We start from the raw sequence: 25,929 nt of genomic DNA on the forward strand, positions 1-25,929 counted from the left end.
AATGCTACTCTCCTTTGTTGTTGTTCTAAGATTGTTTCCATGTAGAAGTATGAAGCACAAATATGGTTCAGGTAATGCAGCAATAAAAGTGGGTGGGGGATGTCTTTTTTTTTTCTTTCTAATAACCAGAGCTCTTATGAATGCACAGAAATGAGGAACAACATTCTCAAATTCATGGCACTATTTTCTCATGCCGAACACATCAATTCAGCAAAGTACAAAAAAAAAATAAAATAAAAAATAAAATAATAATAATAAAATTATAATAAATGAATAATAATAAGAGATCAATGCGCATCCAGTTCACTAAAGAAATATTTTAATGTAGTCAAGGAATACTAAGTTAACAATTTTATAAAATTGAATGATTATTATATAAAATGCTCATATCTAAATAAAATAATGCTTACCAAGCATAGGTGGTGGTTGCAAGTGGGGAGGTGCTCCAGGAGGAGGCAAAGGAGCTATCATAAGACCTTGTGGGGGAGGAATCAATGGCTGAGGTGGAGGAGGAGGAATAATGCCTGGGATGGGAGTTGGAGTGGGCACAGACATTGGTGGTGGAGGGGGAACTCTTTGCACCAAGCCTGAAGTTGGAGGAGGAGGAGGAGGTGGTGGTGGTGGAGGTGGAGGGGGAGGTGCTTGTGATTTTGAAGGTGTGGTTGTGACAGATGAAGATGCAGATGTTACATTGCTGGTAGATATGGCAATGGAGTTAGAATTTAAAGACATGGATGGAGGTGGCATTGATGACTGAGGTTTTGATGGACCAATTCTTTCCTTTTCTTCATCAGGCCTAAAGAATTACACATAAGAGAAAATATTTCAAATACTTATGAACATATGAGAATTCATACTTTTATAAATGTCTAAAGATAAATAATTTTTCTAATCATTAATCTAATTAATCTAACAGGAGAGATTGCTTCTACAGGGATGGGATACACTTAAATAGAAAGGGTGCAAGAATATTTGCTGATGCTATCGAGGCAGTGTTAGGTGGGTCGGAAAACTGCTAGCTTGGGGGGAGACAAAGACCAATAGATTGACAGTAGCCACTGGCAGAGGTGAAAGAGATTCTTGCACTGCTTCTATTAGAATGAGCAGAAGCCTGAAAAACAAGATGCATGGTATTTCAGAGACTGCTGGGAGCCATTGCGGTACAAGTAAACACATGGGTTGTGTTAGGGTAGCTAAGAATAGAAACAGGTGCAGGTTGTTGTTGTTTGGGTTTAAAGTGCAATGGCTACTTAGGCCATATTGCACTTATGGAAGTGATGCATACTGTCTGTGTTTGTTGATTTAGATGCAGTTAAATACGGTTATATAATCCTATTCGTTTTAGGAAGGAGAAGAATTCTGAGAAATTTGAATTTTCGCCTATGATATGGCTAAGTGACAAAGGTTCCTTTAAATTTGACAGAGAATTGAAAGACATTAGTCGAGCATTATTGTATAGGGTACAGTCCAGAAGTATGTGTTTTACTGTGAGTGGTGTATGACAATGATTACACTGAGGAGGATCCTTTCCTGACAGAAGAAACAGATGGGTTAAATGAGTATGGCCGATTCTGGTTCTGGCTAAAATTACTTCTTCTTGTCTGTTTTCTATAGAGCTGGAAGCCCATAATTTTGGTAAGGGTTTTATTTGGTGTAGTTTATTATGGGATTGTGTTTGCCACTGAAGAGTCCATTGATCTTTACATATTCTTTGTATTTTCATTTTATAATCTGTGACGGGTACTAGCGAATTTGTTGGGGCTGGGCTGGATGGATTTTTGGCAGCGTCATCTGCAATTTCATTCCCTGGGATTCCGTTATGGCCTGGGATCCAGCAGAAGATAACCTTTTGCTCATGCTCTCTAAGATGTATCAACTGTGTTTTGATGAGCTTTAATAACGGGTGAGTAGGGGGGGAATTGTTTTGTAATGCTAATACGGAACCTTGCGAGTCTGTGTATATTATGCTCTTTTGAATTGACATATGGAAGATATTTTCTAATGCAAGCTTGATTGCATATAATTCAGTTGTGTAGCTGCTACACTCTGTCGGAAGAGATTGAGAAATGATGGTATTAGGGAGTACAACTGCTGCACCCGATCCACTATCAGACTTCGAACCATCTGTATATATTTTTGCGAAGTCAGGATAATGTTGAGTATGTTCAATGTGTAGCTGTCGGACGGTAAAGTCTGATAGAGAGTGTTTACCCCACTGATGGAAATACTTGTCACAACATGGCATGATGACGGACCATGGAGGGTCAGGATCTATAGGATCTCACAAGATTTTATCGAAGTGTATATCCCAATCTTCTGTTAGATGTTTTAGCCTAATACCAGCAGGCCGAACTGTCTGTGGTTTGTTTCTATACAGGGTCATATACAGCGGATCATGAAGTATTGACCAATTAGGATGGGTAACCTGGCTTTGGATCTTGATTGCATAGTTTAACAGCAACATCTTTCTCCTGATATTTAGAGGAGGTTCATGGGCTTCAATATATAAACTTTGCACTGGAGATGTTCTGAACGCACCTAAAGCTGTTCTAAGAGCTGAATGTTGAATTGGATTGAGGCGAGATAAAACACTCTCCCTAGCAGAATCAAAAACAGGGGCCCCGTAGTCCAGGCGTGATCTAATTATCGTTCTGTATAGGTGAAGATCTGCTCCCCATGTTGTCGCTGATAAAACTCTGAGTATGTTCAGTTTCTTTTGACAGTTTGTTCGGAGATACTCAACGTGTTTTTGGAAGTTTAACTTGCTGTCGAAAAATAATCCTAGTAGATGAATACAATTAGCTATGGGAAGAGGATGGTTATTCAAGTGGAGCTCGGGCTCAGGATGCATATTGCGTCTGTTACAGAAGTGTATGGCAGCAGATTTCTGGCTGAACAGTCTATAACCATTTTGTGTCATCCATGTCAGGATGCGATTAATTGATATTTGTAGCTGGCGTTCGATATAATGCATGTTTTGAGAATGACAGGATATTGAGAGATCATCTGCGAAAAGGTACGAATCTACAGTTTTCGGAATGAGTTCAATTATATGGTTCATTCTCATTGAAAATAAAGTGGCACTGAGAACCGACCCTTGCGGAATTCCTTCTTCTTGGGTAAAGATCTTAGAGAGGATTCCCCGGTAACGAACTTGAAAGGATCTCCGATGAAGAAAATTTTTAATAAAGTATGGTAAATTACCTCTCAGGCCAAGGGAATGCAGATCTTTTAAGAGGCTGAAGCGCCATGTAGTGTCAAAGGCTTTCTCAACGTCAAGACAAACCATGACGAGATGTTCCTTCTTGATGAAAGCATTTCTAATGTTTGCCTCAGTTTTGATCATGAGATCTAAAGAAGATCGATTTTTCCGGAATCCAAATTGGTTGTTTTTAATCAGGTTTTGGGACTCCAGGAACCAAGTGAGACGGCGATGTAACATTTTCTCGAGGGTTTTGCTTAGACAGCTGGTAAGGGATATCGGTCTATAATTTTGTGGAACAGAATGATCTTTACCGGGCTTTGCAATTGCTAGTACATAAGAATGACCCCAGGATCTTGGGAAGGTATGTTCGGAAAAAATTCGATTTAAATATATGAGCAGTAAGGAGAGTGAGCTCTGATCCAAATTTCGCAGCATTACATAATATATCCCATCTGGGCCAGCAGCACTGTTTCTTGAGTTATTAAGGGATTGTTGCAGCTCAAGCATGGTAAATGGTTTATTATAATATAAAGCGGAATTTCCAGTGAAATTTAGTCTGGATTTCTCTGCAACCGTTTTAAGTTTTTGAAATGTTTGATCATAGGCAGCAGAAGAGGACAACTGAGAAAATACGATCCCCAGTGCATTTGCTATTTCTGTAGGAGTAGTAAGCTCCTGTCCATTCCAGTTCAGTAGTGGGGTGGATAAAGTAGGGAATTTGCTGTTTAGGCATTTTATTTTTCTCCAGATTAATCTGGTATCGGTATTTTTATTTACTGATGAGGCGAATTTAATCCAATTTTCTTTTTTTGCTTTACGTCTGATGAAACGGGCTTTTGCTCTAAGACGTTTATAATTAATGAGATTGGAGGTGGTTGGGTGTTTGCGGAAAAGGTTCCACGCTTTATTTTTCTCTTTTTTCGCATGATTACAGTCTTCATTCCACCAGTAATTTGCTTTTCGTCTATTTCTTACTTGATATTGTGGAATGGTAGCAGATGCGGCTGTCAGAATTTGATTGGTGATGTGCTCAGTAACACTGTCGATGGGAGAGGACTGAATAATGTGGTTGTCAAATGATATGTGCGTTCTGTATTTTGTCCAATCAGCTCTTGAAAATTTCCATTTAATTGAATTTTCTGTTGGGAAGGAACAAGATGTTTGAATTTTGCAGATTATCGGATAATGGTCGCTGCTATAAGGATCACTTAGAGTTATCCAGTCTATACTTGGAAAGAGGATTGGGGAACAAATGGAAAGGTCTATTGCAGATGTTGAACCTGAAGGGAGATGAATATACGTGGGAGTGCCAGTATTTAGTAAAGTTAAATTCAGCCTGTCTATCAACATTTCTATAAGCTTCCCTCGTCTGTCTGATATAGGGGAACCCCATATTGGGTGGTGAGCATTAAAGTCTCCTAGTATACAAAATGGAGATGGTAACTGCAAAACAAGATCTTCGATTTCCTGAATAGTATATTGATGATTTGGCGGAAGATAGATTGAAACTAATGTCAGTGTAATACCATTTACAATGCGAGTGGCAACAGCTTCTAAAGCGGTATGTAAATGGATGCGTCTGGAGGGGATTCTTGAATCCACGAGTATTGCTACTCCTCCATGAGCACTGTTAGGGCCGGCTCTGTCTTGTCTGAACATGGTATAATTTTTGATTTTGATTGATATCTGAGGTGTCAAATTGGTTTCCTGCAAGCACATTGCAAGAGGTCTGTAGTGTTGAATTAATTCATGGACATCATCAATGTTACAGCGAAGGCCTCTACAGTTCCATTGGATGATCTGTTCCATTACTTGGATTTGTAGGAGGAAGATGAATCTGACTGTTTTTTATAAATGGGTTGTTTGTGACGATCTAGCTTAGGTTTTTCTTTTCTGGGAAAGTTGGGGCGTGTTGAATCATTGTTATCTTCCATTTCACCATCTGCATGTAATTCAAGAAGGTCTTGGTATCCATCCTTGTTGAGGGTGGTTGATTAACCTCAACAGGATCCGATTTTTGCAGTTTTTCTGTTGCTTTACCGTGGGTTATGATTTGGGTTGGAACTGAGAGAGGCGTATTCATACTTTGATCTACTGTGTTTGGCTTTGATGTAGGCTGGGTAGATAGAACTGATCGAGCCCAGTCTGCGATCGATTTATCCGGAGAGAGTGACACTTCCGTCTGACAAGCTACTGATTGGTGAGAGTGCATAGCCGTGGCATATGAGGTATTTGGCATGATTAGTTTAATTTGTTTCCTAGCTTCTTGATAGGAGACTTTGTCAGTTTTATATTTTTGTATTTTTTTGCCTATTTTCCAGAGATCACATTCTTTAGAGTATGCTGGATGGCTTCCCCTGCAATTAGGACACTGCGGAGTTTGTGCTTTGCATTCTGACTGGGCATGAGTTGTGGAGCCACAGTTTGGACATGTTGAAACGCCATGGCATGCTGTCTGGGAGTGACCAAATTTCTGGCATTTGTAGCATCTTAGGGGATTTGGGATAAAGGGTCGAACACGGCAATTTAAGTAACCTGCTTTGACTGATGCTGGTAGATTCGGTGAATTGAAAGTTAGAATTATGTTACGTGTAGGGACTAAGGTACCATCTTTTCGTATCATGATTCTTTTTGCTTGAGTTACATTTTGTGTCTTCAGTTCCTGTACTATTTCTTCTTCGGACACGTTCAGTAGATCCCACTCAGTAATCACTCCCTTGGACGAATTCAGGGTGTTATGTGGAGTGACTTGTATTGGAATTCCGCTTAAAGTGGTGAGTTTCAATAGTTGTATAGAATGTCTTGGGAGAGAAGTCTCTATTAGCAAGTCCACGGATTGGAGACGTTTCACCATTTTTGGTGATGCTGCTGCATGTTCCAGACATCGTTGGATTATGAAAGGGGAGAGCTTGCTAACAGGCTGTGCCGACAGAGAGTGGATAATTAGAAAGGCTGGTGATTCCTGTCTGCCTGCATCTTTTTTCATTCTCTTCGAGGTAGAGAAGTCATGGTCGGGTTCATGATTGTCATATTGAGCACCCTTGGGCTTTATACGTGGAAATTCATTGGTTTCCATTACTGCTCCTTTTAGCCCCGAGGGTTGATTTATCCCCCAGGTTACCGGCCCCGCCACGTGGAGGCAGGAGCGGTGCCACCAGTGACCAAGCGATAAAGGTTAGCGATAAAGGTGATAAAAGTAGTTATATGTACAAAAGAAAGGTGTCTTTCCTTTCTTGTAGGAGGCTTCCTTCTTTATTTAACAAGAGCCAGAAAATAAATAACTTTGAAAGTAAAGCCTTTGAAAATCTCTTTAACAACTTCTCTTAAGAAAAACGCTTTCAAATTCGCTTTGTAAATCGCTAGATCACTCGCTTGGCACTCGGGGCCCAGGTGCAGGTATACTTGCGTGTACACCAATGCTAGGAGTTTAGTAAATAAATTTGATGAATTTGAGGTATTGCTCAAAACATCGAAGGCAGATATTGTTGGGATATCAGAGACGTGGTGTCACACAGATATAAGGGATGCAGAACTGCAATTTGGGGAGTACAACGTCTACAGAAAGGATAGACAGGATAGGAAGGGGGGAGGGGTTATGCTATTAGTTAAGAAACACATAAAAACCAAGGAAGTGAAGCCAGTCGACATCGCTGGACAGTGCAGTGTGGAGTCAGTTTGTTGTGACATAAACATTGGGAAATCAAAATTGAGAGTAGGAGTGTGCTATAGGCCTAATGACTCTGATGAGTATAATAAGGAACTGTACAGGGAAATAGAGTGGGCCAGTAAATCAGAGTGTCTTATAATGGGAGATTTTAATTTCCCAGATATTGACTGGAATTTGGGGGCTGGTTACTCACACACTAGCAGGGCTTTCGTGGATTTATTGGATGATTGTTTTCTACATCAGCATGTTCGGGAGGCAACTAGAGGGAGTAATACTCTTGATTTGATTATCAGCAGTGATTCTTCATGCATTAAGAATCTGCAGATAAATGAACCACTAGGTGGCAGTGATCACAGTGTGCTGAAGTGGGATTTACTCAAAAAGGTAACTACCATTAGGGGTAAAGGGAAGGGTTATTGCTTCCGTAAAGGCGACTACGATGGACTGAGACAGTATTTAAATTCTATACAGTGGGACCAACTGATGATGTTACCAACAGCAAATTCAAAATGGGAAGCATTCAAAGAACTTATCTTGGAAGCTACTGGCTTTACATACCAACTAAGAAATATTGTTCAAGGTTTAGGCCAAAATGGATGTCAGATGAACTAATGAGGCATATGGCAGAGAAGAAAAATGCATGGGATACATACAAATTAACACATGACACAGAAGCCTATGATAGATACAAGTTGATATGCAACCAAGTTACAAAAGAGGTTAGGCAGGCGAAGGCAGATTACGAGAAATCCTTGGCAAGGGATGCAAAGAAAAACAGCAAAGAGTTCTTTACTTATGTAAACTCTAGAAGGAAGGGGATGAATCAGATTGGTCCACTTGATATTGATGGGTCAAGTGTTGTGATCCTGCTCAGGTAGCTAACAAACTAAATGAATATTTTGCATCGACATTCACACATGAGGAGTTATTCAGCGAGGGGAATGCCAGAGGTGTATTCAACTCTAGCAGTAAGCTACAGAATCTTGAAATAACTGGGAGTAAAGTGGAGGAGAAACTGTTGAAGATAAACACAAGAAAGTAACCCGGGGTGGATGGGATCTATCCAGTTATATTAAAGGAGGCAGCAAAGGAAGTAAGCAAACCCTTAGCCATAATTATGAGAGCTTCCTTGGACTCAGGGGAGGTACCCATAGACTGGAAATGTGCAAATGTGACCCCAATTCACAAAGGAGGATCAAAGGCTGACACAAGTAATTATAGACCTGTGAGCTTAACTTCTGTTCCAGGAAAATTAATGGAGGCACTGGTTAAAGAAGCACTGCAGGATCATTTAGACAAGACTTCAGTTATAGCTCAGACACAGCATGGTTTTGTTAAGGGGAAGTCTTGCCTGACCAACTTGATTGGATACTATGATGCAGTCACAAAAGAACTGGATGCAGGGAATAACTTTGATATTATATACTTGGATCTTAGAAAGGCTTTTGATACTGTTGCACATGGAAGACTGCTACACAAATTGGAGCAGTGTGACATTGGAGGCAAATTGCTGCTATGGATAAATGGGTGGTTGAGGGGGAGAAGACAGAGAGTGGTAATCAATGGACACTGCTCATCGTGGACTGATGTTATTAGTGGAGTCCCTCAGGGCTCAGTGTTGGGTCCATTATTGTTTTCTGTATTTATAAATGATATTGATGATGGTATATCGGGCTTAATGTCCAAGTTTGCAGACGATACAAAGGTTGGCAGGGTTGTCAAGGACACTACTGACACTATGCTGCTGCAACAGGATCTGGAAAGGTTGAGCAGATGGGCTGAGAGGTGGCAAATGAAGTTTAACATTGACAAATGTAAAGTACTACACATGGGAAACAGCAACCCCAGAGCAACGTATCAACTCTGTGGTACTACACTGACAGTGGTAGAGAATGAAAGGGACTTGGGGGTGGTTGTGCAGGCAGATATGAAGTTCTCTGAGCAATGCAGACGGGCTGCAAGAGTAGCTCATGGAGTATTGTCAATGATATATAGGAATTTTTCCAGCAGGGATAAGGAGGTGATTATTCCATTGTATAAGGCGATGGTCAGGCCACACCTAGAGTACTGTATACAGGTCTGGAGGCCTCATTTCAAGAAGGATGTAGAGCTGCTGGAACGAGTACAGAGAAGGGCAACAAGATTAGTGAATGGAACAAAGGGGTGCTCTTACGAAGAAAGGCTTAAGTTTTGCAAATTACAGTGTCTGGAGACTAGGCACCAGCGAGGTGATCTGATAGAGGTGTATAAAGCCTTGAATGGTTTAAGCATGCTCAATGCTGATGGGATTCTTCCTCTAGCTCAGAAAAATCACCTGAGAGGGCATAAATTCAAATTGAGGAAAGACAGATGTAGGATAGACGTGCGGAAATTTGCCTTTAGCCAGCGGGTGGTTGGTTGGTGGAACAGACTTCCATCCCTTGTGGTGGAGGTTGATAGCCTAAATAAGTTTAAGGCTCAGCTGGACAGGTATTTTGAACGAACAGAGGGGTGAAGTGGAAGTGGGTTTTTTTTTTTTTTGGCTGATGCTGCATAAGCTTGCTTTCTTGCATCAAATGCCTCTGCTAATGCTAATTCATTTTTTTTTTTTTTTTTTTTTTTTCATTCTTTTCTGCAATGAATGATACATTTAAGAATTTAAAGAACACCTTCAAAGTAATGTACAATTAAAAATATCGCATTATGTAGTGATAAAATGCTCAAATCTGAAGGGAAATTTTAAGTTTCTGGCCCACGATATATTTCATTATTTGAATAAAAACTTAATGATATTAAATTACAAAATTTTATGTACATGTAATCAACCTTTTGAAGTAATATCTTACATATTATTATTATATTTTAGATTTAAAAAAGTCATGCCAACAAAAACCAATATTTAAGCATGAAAAGGATTCACTGGGAAACAAATTCATGGTGATATTATGATAGAGATATTTCAGATTGATTACACTGGTTGGCATCAATTTCTTCCCTGAAATAATTTCGACATATTCTTGTAGGAAATCTGTTCAAAAACTCAGATATGTGCTTAAAAAGTTGTCATTACCCCCAGCTTTCAAATATCGTAGGTTAATGACTGAAAACCAAGACCTGTCATTAAAGCTTCATTTCCTACATTCATATTTAGACTTTTTTCCCCTGAAAACTTGGGAGCAGTTTCCAATGAACAGATCGAAAGGTTTCACCATGATATTTTTCAAATGGAAAAAGATACTATGTAAAATGGAGTCTAAATAGCAGACTACTGTTGGAATCTTGTATGGGAGACACCAATGGATTATAAAAGGCAAAAAAAAAACAACAGTTTATCTCATAACAAAAAAGCGTTTTGTAATGGTTTTATTTGTCGTTTTCACAAAAAATTGTACAGCTTTACCATTTACTTCAGAATATTTTTAAAGAATGCTGTCAATTTTATTGCCTGTCTCCAGTTAGCAAACTGGCCATCAGTTGTGGCTGGATCCCAATGTGGCTAAGGGATCCAGCAGAAGTGAATATCAAATTCCAATTCAAAATGGGAATGTATCCTCTGCTGTACCCAGGACAGGACTGGATGAGGACTGTGCCTCATCGATGACAAAGCCTGTAATGAACTAAGAGAATCAGTATATATAATGCATTTTTGTCGGTGGTGTATTTGTATGTGATCCAAGGCTGCAACTCTGCAGTGAATATGCTGCATTCAGCAGGGATTTGCTCAGATATCGTAGCATCTGGGAAGCCAGACACCTCTGACTTCAAACCATCTGTGAAGACTGGCAAGAAGTCAGAATGTTCAGATCGGTGGGCTGAGAAGAGTTGCAGATATATATCAGATGGAGTATTATCTTTCCCGCAGTTGCTAAAAGAGAAGTTGCAGGTGGGACACAAGCATGCCAGGGTGGAAGGGGATTGCCTAGGTGATGGGGTAACATTGACTACTTTGATGTGCAAATTTCTGAATAGACCTTGGATATGAATACTGAATGCATGATTGGCCATCTTACAAGTGTTGTACAGATTTTCCCAGCGTGGCTCAAAAATGGATGTCCATGTGGGATGGTCTGGCAGGGATTTCAGCTTGACAGCATACAGCAGAGACAACTGTTTTCAGCAAAGGGACAAAGATGGTTCATTAGCTTCAACATAAAGACTTTGGACAAGAGATGTTATGAAAGCTCCAGTAGCAATACAGATAGCCTGATGGTTAACAGGGTCAAGCCATCGAAGGATGCTATTTCTGGCAGACGTATACACCTGAGACCCATAATCTCATTTTGATTGAACAAGTGCACCGGTCTGCCTCCCCAAGATGTAGAAGAGAGAGCACAGAGAATGGTTCAACCCTCTTGTACACTTGGTGCATAGTTGATGAATATGTTGGAGGAATGTCAACTTTTTATTGCACAAGTCCCAAGAATTTTGCCTCTGCTACTATTGGAATGGTGCTTTGTCCAAGTCTTAATCCAGGTTTGGAGTGAAGGTTAAGCTTGTGGCAAAAATGGACGCAAACGGTCTTCTCCGGTGAGAACCTGAAGGCATTCGCCAATGCCCAGGAGTTTAGGTGATCAATGGCTTGTCGCAGCTGTCTCTTGATAATCTTCATGTTGCATGACTGGGAGAATATACTGAAATCATCAACACAGAGGGCACTGTTTATGGTTGGAGGAAGTTTTCAGTAATGGATTTCACGTTGATGGCAAAAAGCATAACACTTAAAACAGATCCTTATGGTATGCTCTCCTTTTGGCAAAAGTAGCGAGAGAAGGTGGATCCTGTTCTAACTTGGAACAGGCGACGGATTAAAAAGTTTGTTATAAAAATGGGAAGGTGACCCCTTAGACCGAGTTTGTACAGGTCTCTTAAAATTTACAAGTTGTGTCATACGCTTTCTCCATGTTAAAAAATATGGACACCAGGTGGACACCTTTTAGGAAAACATCTCGAATTGATGTTTCTAGTCTAATTATGTGGTCCAGAGTGTACCTGTTCCTTCGGAAGCCGCACTGAATACACGTGAGAGAGAAGGTCAATCGATTCCAAGTACCATCTTCGATGGTACTTGGAATCGAATGACCTTCTCTCTCGCATGTGTACAGTATATGATAATGTTAATGTTTTCCTTCATATTAATGAATAAATAACACACACTTTTATATATATACTAATAGTATACAATCAGTTCACAAAAACCACATTACTGACAATAATCACAGTTTAATAATGTCAAAATCACAGATTAAAATTTGCAAAAAATCATAAATTATAATCAAAGATTTAAGTATTATAATAATCTTAATAATAATACTTAAATAATCTTAAGTATTATAATAATAAGAAGAAAATGGGATATTTTTTCCTGTTACCCCTTTCAAAATATCCTGCCAGCCTATCCTGGTTATGCCTAATGTACTTGTCGAAGACATTCGTGAAAGTAGAGGTAATAACAAGTACAGTCGGTCCTCGTATAGCATGTGTTTGCATTACACGAATTCGATCATACACGATTTATAAATAGAGGAACGATATCTTATATAACACGAACCGAATTCGCTTATACACGATTCGCCTTTGTGTTTACAAGAAATGGCAGTCAAACGCGGAATCACCCCAACTGAACGCAACACGATAGCAATGAAGAAGAGTCTGAAAATGTATTTATGTGTTTTATATCAGTGAAGGGGAAACACATTTCACCATAATAACGTAAAAACCAACACAATTCCAGCTATCGGTATAATCGCAAATGCAATTAGATCGAGTTTACTACCAGTTTATAACAGATTCCACTAGCAGAAACGCAACTGGAAATTGTTTTTATTGTTTTATGGTAGTAACCTCCAGAAATGTGCTTTAGTAAAATGTGAGGTGTTAATTAATAGTGTATCTCGGCCTTTACGGTGTTGTTTATTCAGTTGCTACACGCGCGCAGCTTTGTTTATGTGTATCAAGCGTGCCTCCTCGTTTTGTAATTGTGCTTTATTCCCTAAAAATGAGTAAAATACTTAAAAGGTGTGAAAAGGAAGCGTCCTGGCTAAGACACTGCAGATTCAGAGAGAGAAAAAAAAAAAAAAGCAATATATCGATAAACAGAGGCGGACTGAGTCAAAAATTCTTACCTGGGAAAATTTATAGTGGCCTCATACTACGGTTTATGGCCAAATCACACCGGCCTCCGGCCCACCGTGGTTTCCCCCATAAGGCTTATGGCCAGTCCTCTTCTGTCGATAGAGAAAAAATACGAAATTGTGAAACGCTTTGAGCGAAATTAAAGACCATGTGATATTGCACGTGCTACAGACCTAAATGAGGCAACGCCGAGAATTACAAAGAATGCAGCGAAAATAAAAACAACTTTCATAGCGGGAACAACTCAAAGTGTAATTAATATCCATTAGATTAAGACACAAGAATTGGAAGAGATGGAATGGCTGTCATCTGTTTGGATAGAAAATCAAACAAAAAGCAAGTTTGCTTACGATAGAAGCAAAAGCATTAGCAATATTTTATTACGACTTACGTATTATAATTTATACTTACGTATTATAAAATACGTAAGTATTTTATTACGACTATTTTATTTAATATAATACATTTTTTAGTATTAAAAAATACTTTATTATAATATAATATTATTTTTATTACGTATTTTAATCGTTATAAAATACGTAAGTATTTTATAACGATTAAAATTACTCGATTATTTATTGTGTTTGGTAATGTTTTGGTTCCAAATGTGTGTTCAATCTTGGGTGGTCGGCACCTAACCCTACTTTTCCCATAGGGCCTGTTGTTTATATTGCACGATTTTGCATTGCACGAGGGTTTCTAGGAACGCAACTATCGTGCTATACGAGGACAGACTGTACCTGTATAATTACAGTTTTAGTTATGCTAATGATATTTATAACAAATGTTAAGCACCTGCCAAAATACATTACTCTAAATTTTCATATTCCAAAAGTATTCTTATTTCAAGTTTTTTATCTTTAGCATTTCAATGCTGTACCTATAATTATTGCTCAAACACCCTATACAAATACCAAAATTCAACTTGAAAAGTTACCAGTTAAATGCAATATAATAAAGTAAAATTAATTAAGTTGTTTTATTTGCTGATCATATTTTAAAACTTTGTTTCTGTAACAGAAAACATCACCTTCAAATTGATACAGAATTTGGCATTAAATTTTTATTATTATTATTTTTTATAATCTTTCTACAAAATTAATCTAATTCGGTAAATTTTTACTTACTAAAAAACTAATAAATATATAGAATTATATTCATATATTTTTACAATATAGTTGATACTGTCGGGATTTTGGGCCAGACCCCCCTCCCCCAAATGGGTTGAGCATGCTGAATTCTGATGGGATTCTTCGGCTTGCTCAGATTACGAACCTAAGGGGGCATAAATTCAAATCGAGGAAAGACAGCTGTAGAATTGATTTGCAGAAATTTTCCTTTGCTGGAACAAACTACCATCTGTCGTGGAAGTCGATAGCTTAAATAAATTCAAGGAGGAACTGTACAAGCTTTTAGAGGGAATGGTTACGTGAATTTTTTTTTTTGGCTGACTCTACATAAGCTCGCTTTCTTGCATCACATGCCTCTATTACTATTTCGTTAATACCTAAATAAACTAGCTTAATATTCATGTGGTATAACAGTGGTCATTATAGAAATCTAGATTCTAAAGTATTCAATTGTTTTTTGCTTGTTGTCATACACACCTGTCAAAATTTCTACTACCACCCTTCAAGTTCTTGCTGGTACCATCACCTTATATCTACTTATCATTTAAAAAGAATTGTCTAATTTCATTTGCAGAGGTGCTCACTGTTGATTTTCAGGACTTTTAACATTATCAACGCGGATCTCAAAATAAAAAGGTGTTGGAACCTTCTCTCTCATTGGCAGCAGCAGCATTGGTCAACATCTGTTAAGGGCTCTATTACCAAGAAATCCATGCTGAATGTTTCATATGTCACCGATAAAAAAACTATCAAGTGGTTAGGAGGTAAGTTCTATTCAAAATTCTACACTAATTAGAGAATTATTTTTATTGTTGTTAAAACTGATTAGTTAAATTCCAATGCTTACCAGTTTTGATTTTTGTATCAGTAAACAGATCCTCAAACAACATATGTACACAAAACCTGGCCTACTTTTTAGCCTTTCTTGGAATTCCACTTTGCTATTCTTTAACCAATCCTTAGAAATTCCATAATTATTATTTCACTATCAGATAAATGCAGTATGTAAGTATGAGTTCTGATACAAGGTATATAGAAGGCTGTGTATTTTTTGTAGAACTACTCACAGGACTAATCTGTGTGTTTTAAGATAGATAAAAAAAGGCCCAGAATAACTCACAGAGAAGTCCTACAAAAATTTAAAGTTTCCTTGGTCTACAATGGAAACTAAATGCAGACCTATTCAATTAGTTTTTTTAATAACTCTAAAAAACATTTTCCCCTCAACTAAATTAAAATTATTATTAACACTCGTTTGAAAATGACAAACCAACACAATTTTTCATTTTTGTTGGAAGTAATAAAATACTTACAAAAGTCCCTTAATTTTATGGATCTGTTGAATTTGTTCTTCAATAGTAATATTAGCTCTTGCAGCTCTGGTTGCAGCTTCCATACTTGCAGTATGTCCATCCCATGTTACTTTTTCTGGCCGTTTTTTATCTTCTTCACCTATCTACAAATGTAGAGTTACAAAGAAGTTAAAAATGGATTTTAAAATAATTCTAATCAAATAATTTTTATAATTATAATAAAAATCATCTTTATATCTAAAATCACAATTTCTGTTCACAGCAGCCAACAGAATGCTCACTATCAGAGGAAAGGAATATCATCTATTGTTATCATTAAGTTAAAAAGAATCCTAATATAAAAAAAAAAAAAAAAAAATTGAAAATAAAACAATATCTTTATAAATGTTTGATGTGCAGATAAAAAGGTATATCAGAGATAACAAAATGTTACCCCACACCATATGTGCTACTAATCCATATTAATGGATATTTTATATCTCGTATAATATTTTGATCAATAAATCTCCAAAATTTCTCCTGAATTATACGAGAGGTAGCACATGAAATTCCAGCAAAAAATATTATTTTAGAAATAAATAAACCTCACTGGAAAGCAAATATATCAAATTTCTGAAAGGTGTGGTAAATTAGGAAGGGTTAGTAGCAGAACTATTACTATTTATTTACTACCTTAATAAAAAATTTGATGAATGTGATGTGCTGGTCAAGTAATCAAATGCAGATATTGTTTAGATATCAGAGATATGGTGTTGCTCAGATATAATAGATGCAGAATTTGAATATGGGTAGTACAATGCATACAGAAAGGACAAACAGGATAGGAGGGAGGTGGTTATACTCTTAGTTAAGAAGCACATAAAATTTAAGGCAGTGCATCCAGTTGATATAGCATTAGCATTTTAGCATTAGTAGAGGCATTTGATGCAAGAAAGCAAGCTTATGCAGCATCAGCCAAAAAAAAAAAAAAAAAAAAACCCACTTCCACTTCACCCCTCTGTTCGTTCAAAATACCTGTCCAGCTGAGCCTTAAACTTATTTAGGCTATCAACCTCCACCACAAGGGATGGCAGTCTGTTCCACCAACCAACCACCCGCTGGCTAAAGGCAAATTTCCGCACGTCTATCCTACATCTGTCTTTCCTCAATTTGAATTTATGCCCTCTCAGGTGATTTTTCTGATCTAGAGGAAGAATCCCATCAGCATTGAGCATGCTTAAACCATTCAAGGCTTTATACACCTCTATCAGATCACCTCGCTGGTGCCTAGTCTCCAGACACTGTAATTTGCAAAACTTAAGCCTTTCTTCGTAAGAGCACCCCTTTGTTCCATTCACTAATCTTGTTGCCCTTCTCTGTACTCGTTCCAGCAGCTCTACATCCTTCTTGAAATGAGGCCTCCAGACCTGTATACAGTACTCTAGGTGTGGCCTGACCATTGCCTTATACAATGGAATAATCACCTCCTTATCCCTGCTGGAAAAATTCCTGTATATCATTGACAATACTCCATGAGCTACTCTTGCAGCCCGTCTGCACTGCTCAGAGAACTTCATATCTGCGTGCACAACCACCCCCAAGTCCCTTTCATTCTCTACCACTGTCAGTGTAGTACCACAGAGTTGATACGTTGCTCTGGGGTTGCTGTTTCCCATGTGTAGTACTTTACATTTGTCAATGTTAAACTTCATTTGCCACCTCTTAGCCCATCTGCTCAACCTTTCCAGATCCTGTTGCAGCAGCATAGTGTCAGTAGTGTCCTTGACAACCCTGCCAACCTTCGTATCATCTGCAAACTTGGACATTAAGCTTGATATACCATCATCAATATCATTTATAAATACAGAAAACAATAATGGACCCAACACTGAGCCCTGAGGGACTCCACTAATAACATTAGTCCATGATGAGCAGTGTCCATTGATTACCACTCTCTGTCTTCTCCCCCTCAACCACCCCTTTATCCATAGCAGCAATTTGCCTCCAATGTCACACTGCTCCAATTTGTGTAGCAGTCTTCCATGTGCAACAGTATCAAAAGCCTTTCTAAGATCCAAGTATATAATATCAAAGTTATTCCCTGCATCCAGTTCTTTTGTGACTGCATCATAGTATCCAATCAAGTTGGTCAGGCAAGACTTCCCCTTAACAAAACCATGCTGTGTCTGAGCTATAACTGAAGTCTTGTCTAAATGATCCTGCAGTGCTTCTTTAACCAGTGCCTCCATTAATTTTCCTGGAACAGAAGTTAAGCTCACAGGTCTATAATTACTTGTGTCAGCCTTTGATCCTCCTTTGTGAATTGGAGTCACATTTGCACATTTCCAGTCTATGGGTACCTCCCCTGAGTCCAATGAAGCTCTCATAATTATGGCTAAGGGTTTGCTTACTTCCTTTGCTGCCTCCTTTAATATAACTGGATAGATCCCATCCACCCCGGGTGCCTTTCTTGTGTTTATCTTCAACAGTTTCTCCTCCACTTTACACCCAGTTATTTCAAGATTCTGTAGCTTACTGCTAGAGTTGAATACACCACTGGCATTCCCCTTGCTGAATAACTCCTCATGTGTGAATGGCGATGCAAAATATTCATTTAGTTTGTTAGCTACCTGAGCAGGATCATCAACAGTTGACCCATCAATATCAAGTGGACCAATCTGATTCATCCCCTTCCTTCTAGAGTTTACATAAGTAAAGAACTCTTTGCTGTTTTTCTTTGCATCCCTTGCCAAGGATTTCTCGTAATCTGCCTTCGCCTGCCTAACCTCCTTTGTAACTTGGTTGCATATCAACTTGTATCTATCATAGGCTTCTGTGTCATGTGTTAATTTGTAAGTATCCCATGCATTTTTCTTCTCTGCCATATGCCTCATTAGTTCATCTGACATCCATTTTGGCCTAAACCTTGAACAATATTTCTTAGTTGGTATGTAAAGCCTAGTAGCTTCCAAGATAAGTTCTTTGAATGCTTCCCATTTTGAATTTGCTGTTGGTAACATCATCAGTTGGTCCCACTGTATAGAATTTAAATACTGTCTCAGTCCATCGTAGTCGCCTTTACGGAAGCAATAACCCTTCCCTTTACCCCTAATGGTAGTTACCTCTTTGAGTAAATCCCACTTCAGCACACTGTGATCACTGCCACCTAGTGGTTCATTTATCTGCAGATTCTTAATGCATGAAGAATCACTGCTGATAATCAAATCAAGAGTATTACTCCCTCTAGTTGCCTCCCGAACATGCTGATGTAGAAAACAATCATCCAATAAATCCACAAAAGCCCTGCTAGTGTGTGAGTAACCAGCCCCCAAATTCCAGTCAATATCTGGGAAATTAAATCTCCCATTATAAGACTCTCTGATTTACTGGCCCACTCTATTTCCCTGTACAGTTCCTTATTATACTCATCAGAGTCATTAGGCCCATAGCACACTCCTACTCTCAATTTTGATCTCCCAATGCTTATGTCACACCAAACTGACTCAACACTGCACTGTCCAGCGATGTCGACTGGCTTCACTTCCTTGGTTTTTATGTGTTTCTTAACTAATAGCATAACCCCTCCCCCCTTCCTATCCTGTCTATCCTTTCTGTAGACGTTGTACTCCCCAAATTGCAGTTCTGCATCCCTTATATCTGTGTGACACCACGTCTCTGATATCCCAACAATATCTGCCTTTGATGTTTTGAGCAATACCTCAAATTCATCAAATTTATTTACTAAACTCCTAGCATTGGTGTACACACAAGTATACCTGCACCTGTTTCTATGCTTAGCTACCCTAACACAACCCATGTGTTTACTTGTACCGCAATGGCTCCCAGCAGTCTCTGAAATATCATGCATCTTGTTTTTCAGGCTTCTGCTCATTCTAATAGAAGCAGTGCAAGAATCTCTTTCACCTCTGCCAGTGGCTACTGTCAATCTATTGGTCTTTGTCTCCCCCCAAGCTAGCAGTTTTCCGACCCACCTAACACTGCCTCGATAGCATCAGCAAATATTCTTGCACCCTTTCTATTTAAGTGTATCCCATCCCTGTAGAAGCAATCTCTCCTGTTAACAAGTACAGTCCAGGCTGAAAAAAATTCTACCCCTTGAGCCTTGCACAATCTTTCCAGGGCCGAATTGATCGACAAGGCTCTCATCATATACTCCCTCCTATCGTGTCTGGGCAGAATTGCAGACACTTTCAAATTCAACCCTAATTCTCGGCTTTTGTTCAACAGTGACCTGTACTTGTTAAGTAATTCTGCCGGTCTCCTACTCTTAATATTATTAGTGCCAACGTGTACAACTATATCACCTTTTGTGCCCTTAAAAGATGGTATTCGCTCTACAACGTCATCAACCTTTGCCCCTGGCAGACATACCCTGGTCCTGTTCCACCTATCTTTTTTACAAAGCATGTTCCCCGTTTCCCTGACAATAGAGTCACCAACAACTACTAGTTCCTTCGGGACCAGCGCATTCTGCCTTGAGGGTTGCCTCTGTGTCACACAATGCCCAAGTGCAAGCTCTGGCGTTGATGTGGGCAGCTGAGAGCTTGATGGGCCCCTCAATTTAGTTTCTTCGAGGGCATCCACCCTGTCCTTCAAGCTCTCATATAGGCCCACAAGAACGCCGAGTTGTTGCCTGATATCGATACACTCCTTGCATCGCGCACACACAAAGACATCTCCCTTGGCAGTATCATGTCCCGTACCCGATTGCTCTGCAAACATCAAGCAAACAGTGCATTTTATAAGGCTGTGAGTCAGAGGCCAACTGCCCCCCTCAGTTCTGCTCTGAGCCACAGCACTTCCATTAGCTTGAGCCTTTTGCTTTGCTGCTCTGGTCTGAGTCATGATTCTATTAATTTATTAATTAATTATAATTAATTATGTTATGTTATTAATTACATTAAATATAATTAATTATATTACGTTTGTAATCTAAGTCGTTATATGTATTTATTTAAACGTACAATTTAACTGCTAACGAAGTTCAACTAACGCTATCTAGTACGGTATATAACTATCGTATCACAAAGGCGGGAAAATTACGTACGGTAGCGGAGTTGAAACACGTGGAAACCCTTACCGATACTTTTATGCAATTACAAGGCTGAGTAAAGAATAAATACCCCAAATTAATCAGAAAATCACAAAATAATGTTATACTACTAAATTTAAATCAAAAGTTTTAGAAAAACAATAATTTCAAATCAATAAATAAGAAAAATCCACTTAGGGGCTTTGAACACGACCGTCTCTAGTAGCCTCGTCAGCAGACATATCAAGGTGGCTAGTGGTGGCTAGTGCAATATTGAGCCAGTTTGGCGTGACAAAAGCACTGTGAAAGCAAAAATGAGAGTAGGAGTGATCTACATAAGCTCATAAAGTTAAAAAGAATCCTAATATTTTATTTTCATACCTGAAAGGTGCCTCCTCTCAGGTATGAAAATAAAACAATATTTTTATAAATGTTTGATGTGCAGATAAAAAGGTAATAGGATTAATGACAGTGATGAGTATAATGAACTCTACAAAGAAATTGAGTGGGCCAGTAAACCAGAATGTCTCATAATGAGCAATTTTAACTTTACAGATAGTGACTGGAACTTGTGGACTGGTCGCTCACACACTAGCAAGACTTTTGTGGATGTATTGGATGAATGTTTTCCACAGTAGCATGTTAGAGAGGCAACAAGAGAGAGTAACACTCTTGATCAGGAGTAATAATTCATGGATTCATAATCTGCAGATAAAAGAACCATTAGGTGGCAGTGATCACAGCATTGATGAAGTGTATTGATTTACTTTAAGGATGTAGCTACCATCATCAAGGGTAAAGGGAAGGGATTTTGCTTTTGTAAAGCTGACTATAGCGGTCTCCAACAGTTTTTAAATTCTATGCAGTGAGCCCAACTGATGACGTTACCATCAGAAAATTAGCATTAGTAGAGGCATATGATGCAAAAAAGCAAGCTTATAAAGCATCAGCCAAAAAAAAAAAACTCATTTCACACATCCATTTGATCTAAAAGTTTATCAAGTTCTTCCCATCTATTCTACAACCGTCTTTCCTCAATTTGAATTTATATCCTCTCAGGTTTGTTTGTTATTTGGTTTTTAGGAACATTAGCAACTAAGGCCATATTGCTCCGGGGATATGCGGCGGTCATTCCCTGACCTTTCACAGCATTCTCTGTATTTGGTCACGGGCTCGAACCCTGGTCTAATCAAGAAGCGTGTGCTATGCACTGCTGCTCCTGCCCACCTGGCTATGGAGGCGCCTCCTCTCAGGTATGTAATCTAAGCAAGAGGAAGAATCCCGTCAGCATTAAGCCTGCTCAACCCATTCAAGGCCTTATACACCTCAATGAGATCACCTAACAGGTGCAGTGTCTCCAGACGCTGCAATTTGAAGAACTTAAGACATTCTTGGTAAGAGGTTCCCTTTGTTCCCTCACCAAATTTGAAATGGGAAGCATTCAAGGAAATAATCATAGAAGCTACTATTCTTTCACGACAATTCAGAAATATTCTTCCAGCCTTAGACCTAAATGGATGTCAGATGAACTAATGAGATATGTGGCAGAGAAGAAAAATGCATGGGATGTATAAAAATTATCAGGCGAAACTGAAGCCTATGGTAGCTATAAACTAGTCTGCAATAAAGTTACAAAGGAGATTAGGCAAGCCAAGACAGATTATGAGAAAACTTTGGCAAAGACTACAAAGAAAAAAGCAGAGTTCTTTACTTATGTAAATACTAGAAGGAAGGGGATGAATCACATTGGTCCACTGATATTGATGATTAAACTGTTGATAATCCTGCTACGGCTGCTGAAAAATCGAGTAAGTATTTTGCATCTACATTCAAACATGAAGAATTCTTTAGAGATGCAGAAGTCAGAAATTTAACAAACTCTAACAGAAAGCTAAATTATTTTGTAATAAATGAGAGGAAAGTGAAAGAGAAACTGTTGAAATTAAACATAAAAAAAAAAAAAAAAACACGAGGTGGATAGGATCTATCCAGTTATATTAAGGGAAGCAGTTAAGGTGGTAAGCAAACCATTAGCCATATTTATGAGAGCATCTTTGGATTCACAGAAAGTTCTCATAGACTGGAGATGTGTGAATGTATCCCAATTCACAAAGGGGGGATCAAAGGGTGAGATGAGCAATTACAGACCTTACTTTAACTTCTGTTCTAGGGAAAATAATGCAGTCACTGGATAAGTAGTAGTACAGGACCATTCAGACAGGAGTGCAGTTATACTTCAGAAACAGGGGTTTTGTTAGGGGAAAATTTTGTCTGACCAATTTGACTGGATACTATGATGCAGTCACAAAGGAACTGGATGCAAAAAATAATTTTTATATCATATAATCGAATTTCAGGAAAGCGTATGATACTGTTGCACATAAAAGACTGCTGTACAAATTGGAGAAGTGTGGCATTAAGGGCAAGTTACTGTTATGGATAATGGGCAAGTTACTGCTATGGATGATGGACGAGTGGTAGAAGAAAGAAAGCAGTTATCAATGGACACGCCATGATTATTCCATTGTCTAATTCAATGGTAAGACAACATCTTCAGTATCGAATACAGGTCTGAAGGCCCCCTTTTTAGGAAGAGCTGCTGGAATGGTACAGAGAAGAGGAACAAGACTGCTGAGGGAAACAAAAGGGTGCTCATACCAAGAAAGGCTTCAGTTCAGCAAATTGGAGCATCTGGAGACTAGGCACCTGCAAGGTGATCTGATTTTGGTGTTTAAGGCTTTGAATGGAATGAGCAAGCTCAATGCCGATGGAATTCTTCCTCTCATTCAGAATTTATGCCCCTACGAACACGAAGGGACATAAATTCAAATCAAGGAAGGATGGTTGCAGAATAAATGTGTGGAAGTTTACCTTTAGCCAGCAGGTGATTTATTGCTAGAACAAACTTCTATCTGCTGTTGTGGAAGTGGACAGCTTAAATGAATTCAAGGAAGAACTAGAAAAACTATTGAAGGGAATGGATAGGTGAAATGGGAAGGTTTTTTTTTTTTTGTCTGATGCTGCATAAACTTGCTTTCTTGCATGATTTGCCAGTACTAATACTAATATTGTAGTTCACTTAATATTACAAGACATGACCACGCCATGCATATCAGTGAGAACAATATGGAAATATACTGAATTCATGAATTCATTGTTGTATTATATAACAAATCCCTGCTTATAATAATGAATTGATAGTTTATTTTTTCAAATCTATATATACACACTGTGGGAACTCTGCATTAGGAACATCCCACCCCTTGAACTGTGATTACATGCAAGGCATCTCTGATACTGCTAACAATTAGTAGAGTCTCTACATAAGGACAGAATCTGATTCTACAGCATTCTGTAAATGAGTGCTGTGCACAAAGAATGGGCTGGAGATGCACCCTAACAGTTTCAACATGAAATGATCATTGGAGCTAGATTAGTGGGGCAAATATCTTAGACAACGCTGCCTTCATGGAACACTGGACAAAGGCAGCCTTAGACAAGGCTGCCTTTGTCCAGTGTTCCCCAAAACCATGTCATGTTTGCATCAAGACCAGATCAACTGTGGAAGAACCGTCAGCCAGAACTCCCATAGGGATCAGCCACACATTGCTGACCAAAGTTGTGAAAGGAAGATCAAATATGCCATCCAGAAGAACAGAAATGACACAGTGGTGGAGCAACTGACCATATAATACAATAGGGATGGCACAGCCCATATTAATTCATTTGAGCTATGATAACTTATAAAGTAATTATGTTGGCATAGGAGGAAATTATGATTCATATTTCTCCAAAGGATGTGGCTTTTTGGAGTTACCTGGATTGATAAATATTTGGCACTTCTACAAGCAAAAATATCATTATAAACATTTTACTCACTTACAGGACCCTATCATAGTTTCTATATACAGTGAAACTTCCCTTTAACGGACAGCCATGGGGAACGAAAATGTGTCCGTTAGAGAGAAGTGTCCGCTAACAAGAAGTTTGAGGGAGAGAAAAAAAAAAAGAAAGAAAAATCGTTAAACGTTTAATGTAAAATTAAATTAAAATATATACAGATTTTGAACAATATTTTTGTAAATAATATACAATTATATACACAAGAGATAAAGAAAAATCGTTAAACGCTTAATGTAAAATTAAATTAAATTATATACAGATTTTGCACAATATTTTTGTAAATAATATACATACAATTGTGCTATGCATATTATGACTTTATCTTAAGAAAAATACATACAGTAATCATTTATTTTCTTCTGCACCTTCTTCCGGCTGATAATTTTGTTTTCAACATTTGTTTGGAGTGAAGAAACCATCGAAAGTCCTTCAGTATCTTCTTCAGCGGCGAAAAACATTTTTAAACGATTGATTTGTACGAGCGCTTCTATTTTCATCGGTGGTTCGTCGTTAATATGTTCTTCGACAGAATGACCTCCTTCCATTTCTTCATCCTCATGAGGAACTTCTTGAAAAATATCGATGATAATGTCGTTGATATCTAGAGCACCATCTTCTGTAGTGAGGTTTGAGTCTATATCTTTGTAGCCAGGGTCACTTGCAGCGGAAGTATCGTACATTATCAATAGATGTTGAAGTTCTTGTTCTTCTTGGTGCTCCACATTGCTGTTCACAACTTCAATTTTTGCGTTTGAGAAGCCAGACTTTACAAAACAGTTCATGACAGTTTGTTTTCTAATTGCGTTTACTGAAGAGGAAATCCACTGAATCGCATCTAGGATGCTGATTTTCTTTGCAAGGTCACTCGCACATGTTACATCGTTCATGTTTGCAATGAGATGTCTTAAAACACGTTTTCTGTAGTGAAGTTTAAAATTTTTTATTATCCCTTGATCCAAGGGCTGACACTCTGCAGATGTGTTTTGTGGCAGAAAAACAATTTGAATGTTGGACAATTCAATGTGCGGGTGAGATGCAGCATTATCCATGAAAAGAATAATTTTTTTGTTTTGACGAATCATGTTTTGGTTAAAGTGACTTATCCATTCGCTCATGATATCTCGTGTGTCATCCACGCTTTTTTATTAGACTTCCAGTCAACATCCAAAAGATTCAACTTTATGCCCTTGAAACAACGAGGATTTTGTGGTTTTCCTATAACAAGAGGTTGTTCAAAGTCTCCCCAGCATATTTGTACACAATAGTACAGTCAAGCGTTACTTAGAAATTTTTCCGCCCTGGCACTTTTCGTTTTTAAGACACTGTTTTTTCAGGAAGAGCTTTAAAAAAACAACCCTGTTTCGTCACAGTTGCAAATATCCTTAGCTTCAAAATCACGACATAAATCTTCCAATTTTACGGTCCACTCTGTTACAACCCCAGTATCAACAGATCCACCTTCACCACTTACGGTTTTCCAAGAAATTTTATGCCGAGTTCTGAACTTGTCTAGCCATCCCACAGAAGCTTTGAACTCATTTACTCCCATAGATTTCGCAACCTCCAAA

At 38.4% G+C, this 25,929-nt stretch overlaps 1 protein-coding gene across 1 annotated transcript in view; it reads right to left on the reverse strand.

Annotated features, from left to right (window-relative positions):
- The window catches only part of Sf3a1 (splicing factor 3a subunit 1), a 346,050-nt gene that overhangs the window by 72,612 nt on the left and 247,509 nt on the right, over positions 1–25,929 (reverse strand). Inside the window, exons 16-17 of the mRNA XM_090379835.1 lie at positions 15,427–15,569; positions 411–796 (exon numbers count right to left, since the gene is read on the reverse strand). Of these exons, the coding sequence (XP_090235961.1) occupies positions 411–796; positions 15,427–15,569 (529 nt within the window). The remainder of the gene's footprint in view (positions 1–410; positions 797–15,426; positions 15,570–25,929) is intronic.

The sequence above is a fragment of the Mastigoproctus giganteus genome, chromosome 8 (genome assembly GCF_048544385.1).
Source record: "Mastigoproctus giganteus isolate SK-2022 chromosome 8, ASM4854438v1, whole genome shotgun sequence".
In the NCBI taxonomy this organism is placed as follows: domain Eukaryota; kingdom Metazoa; phylum Arthropoda; class Arachnida; order Uropygi; family Thelyphonidae; genus Mastigoproctus; species Mastigoproctus giganteus.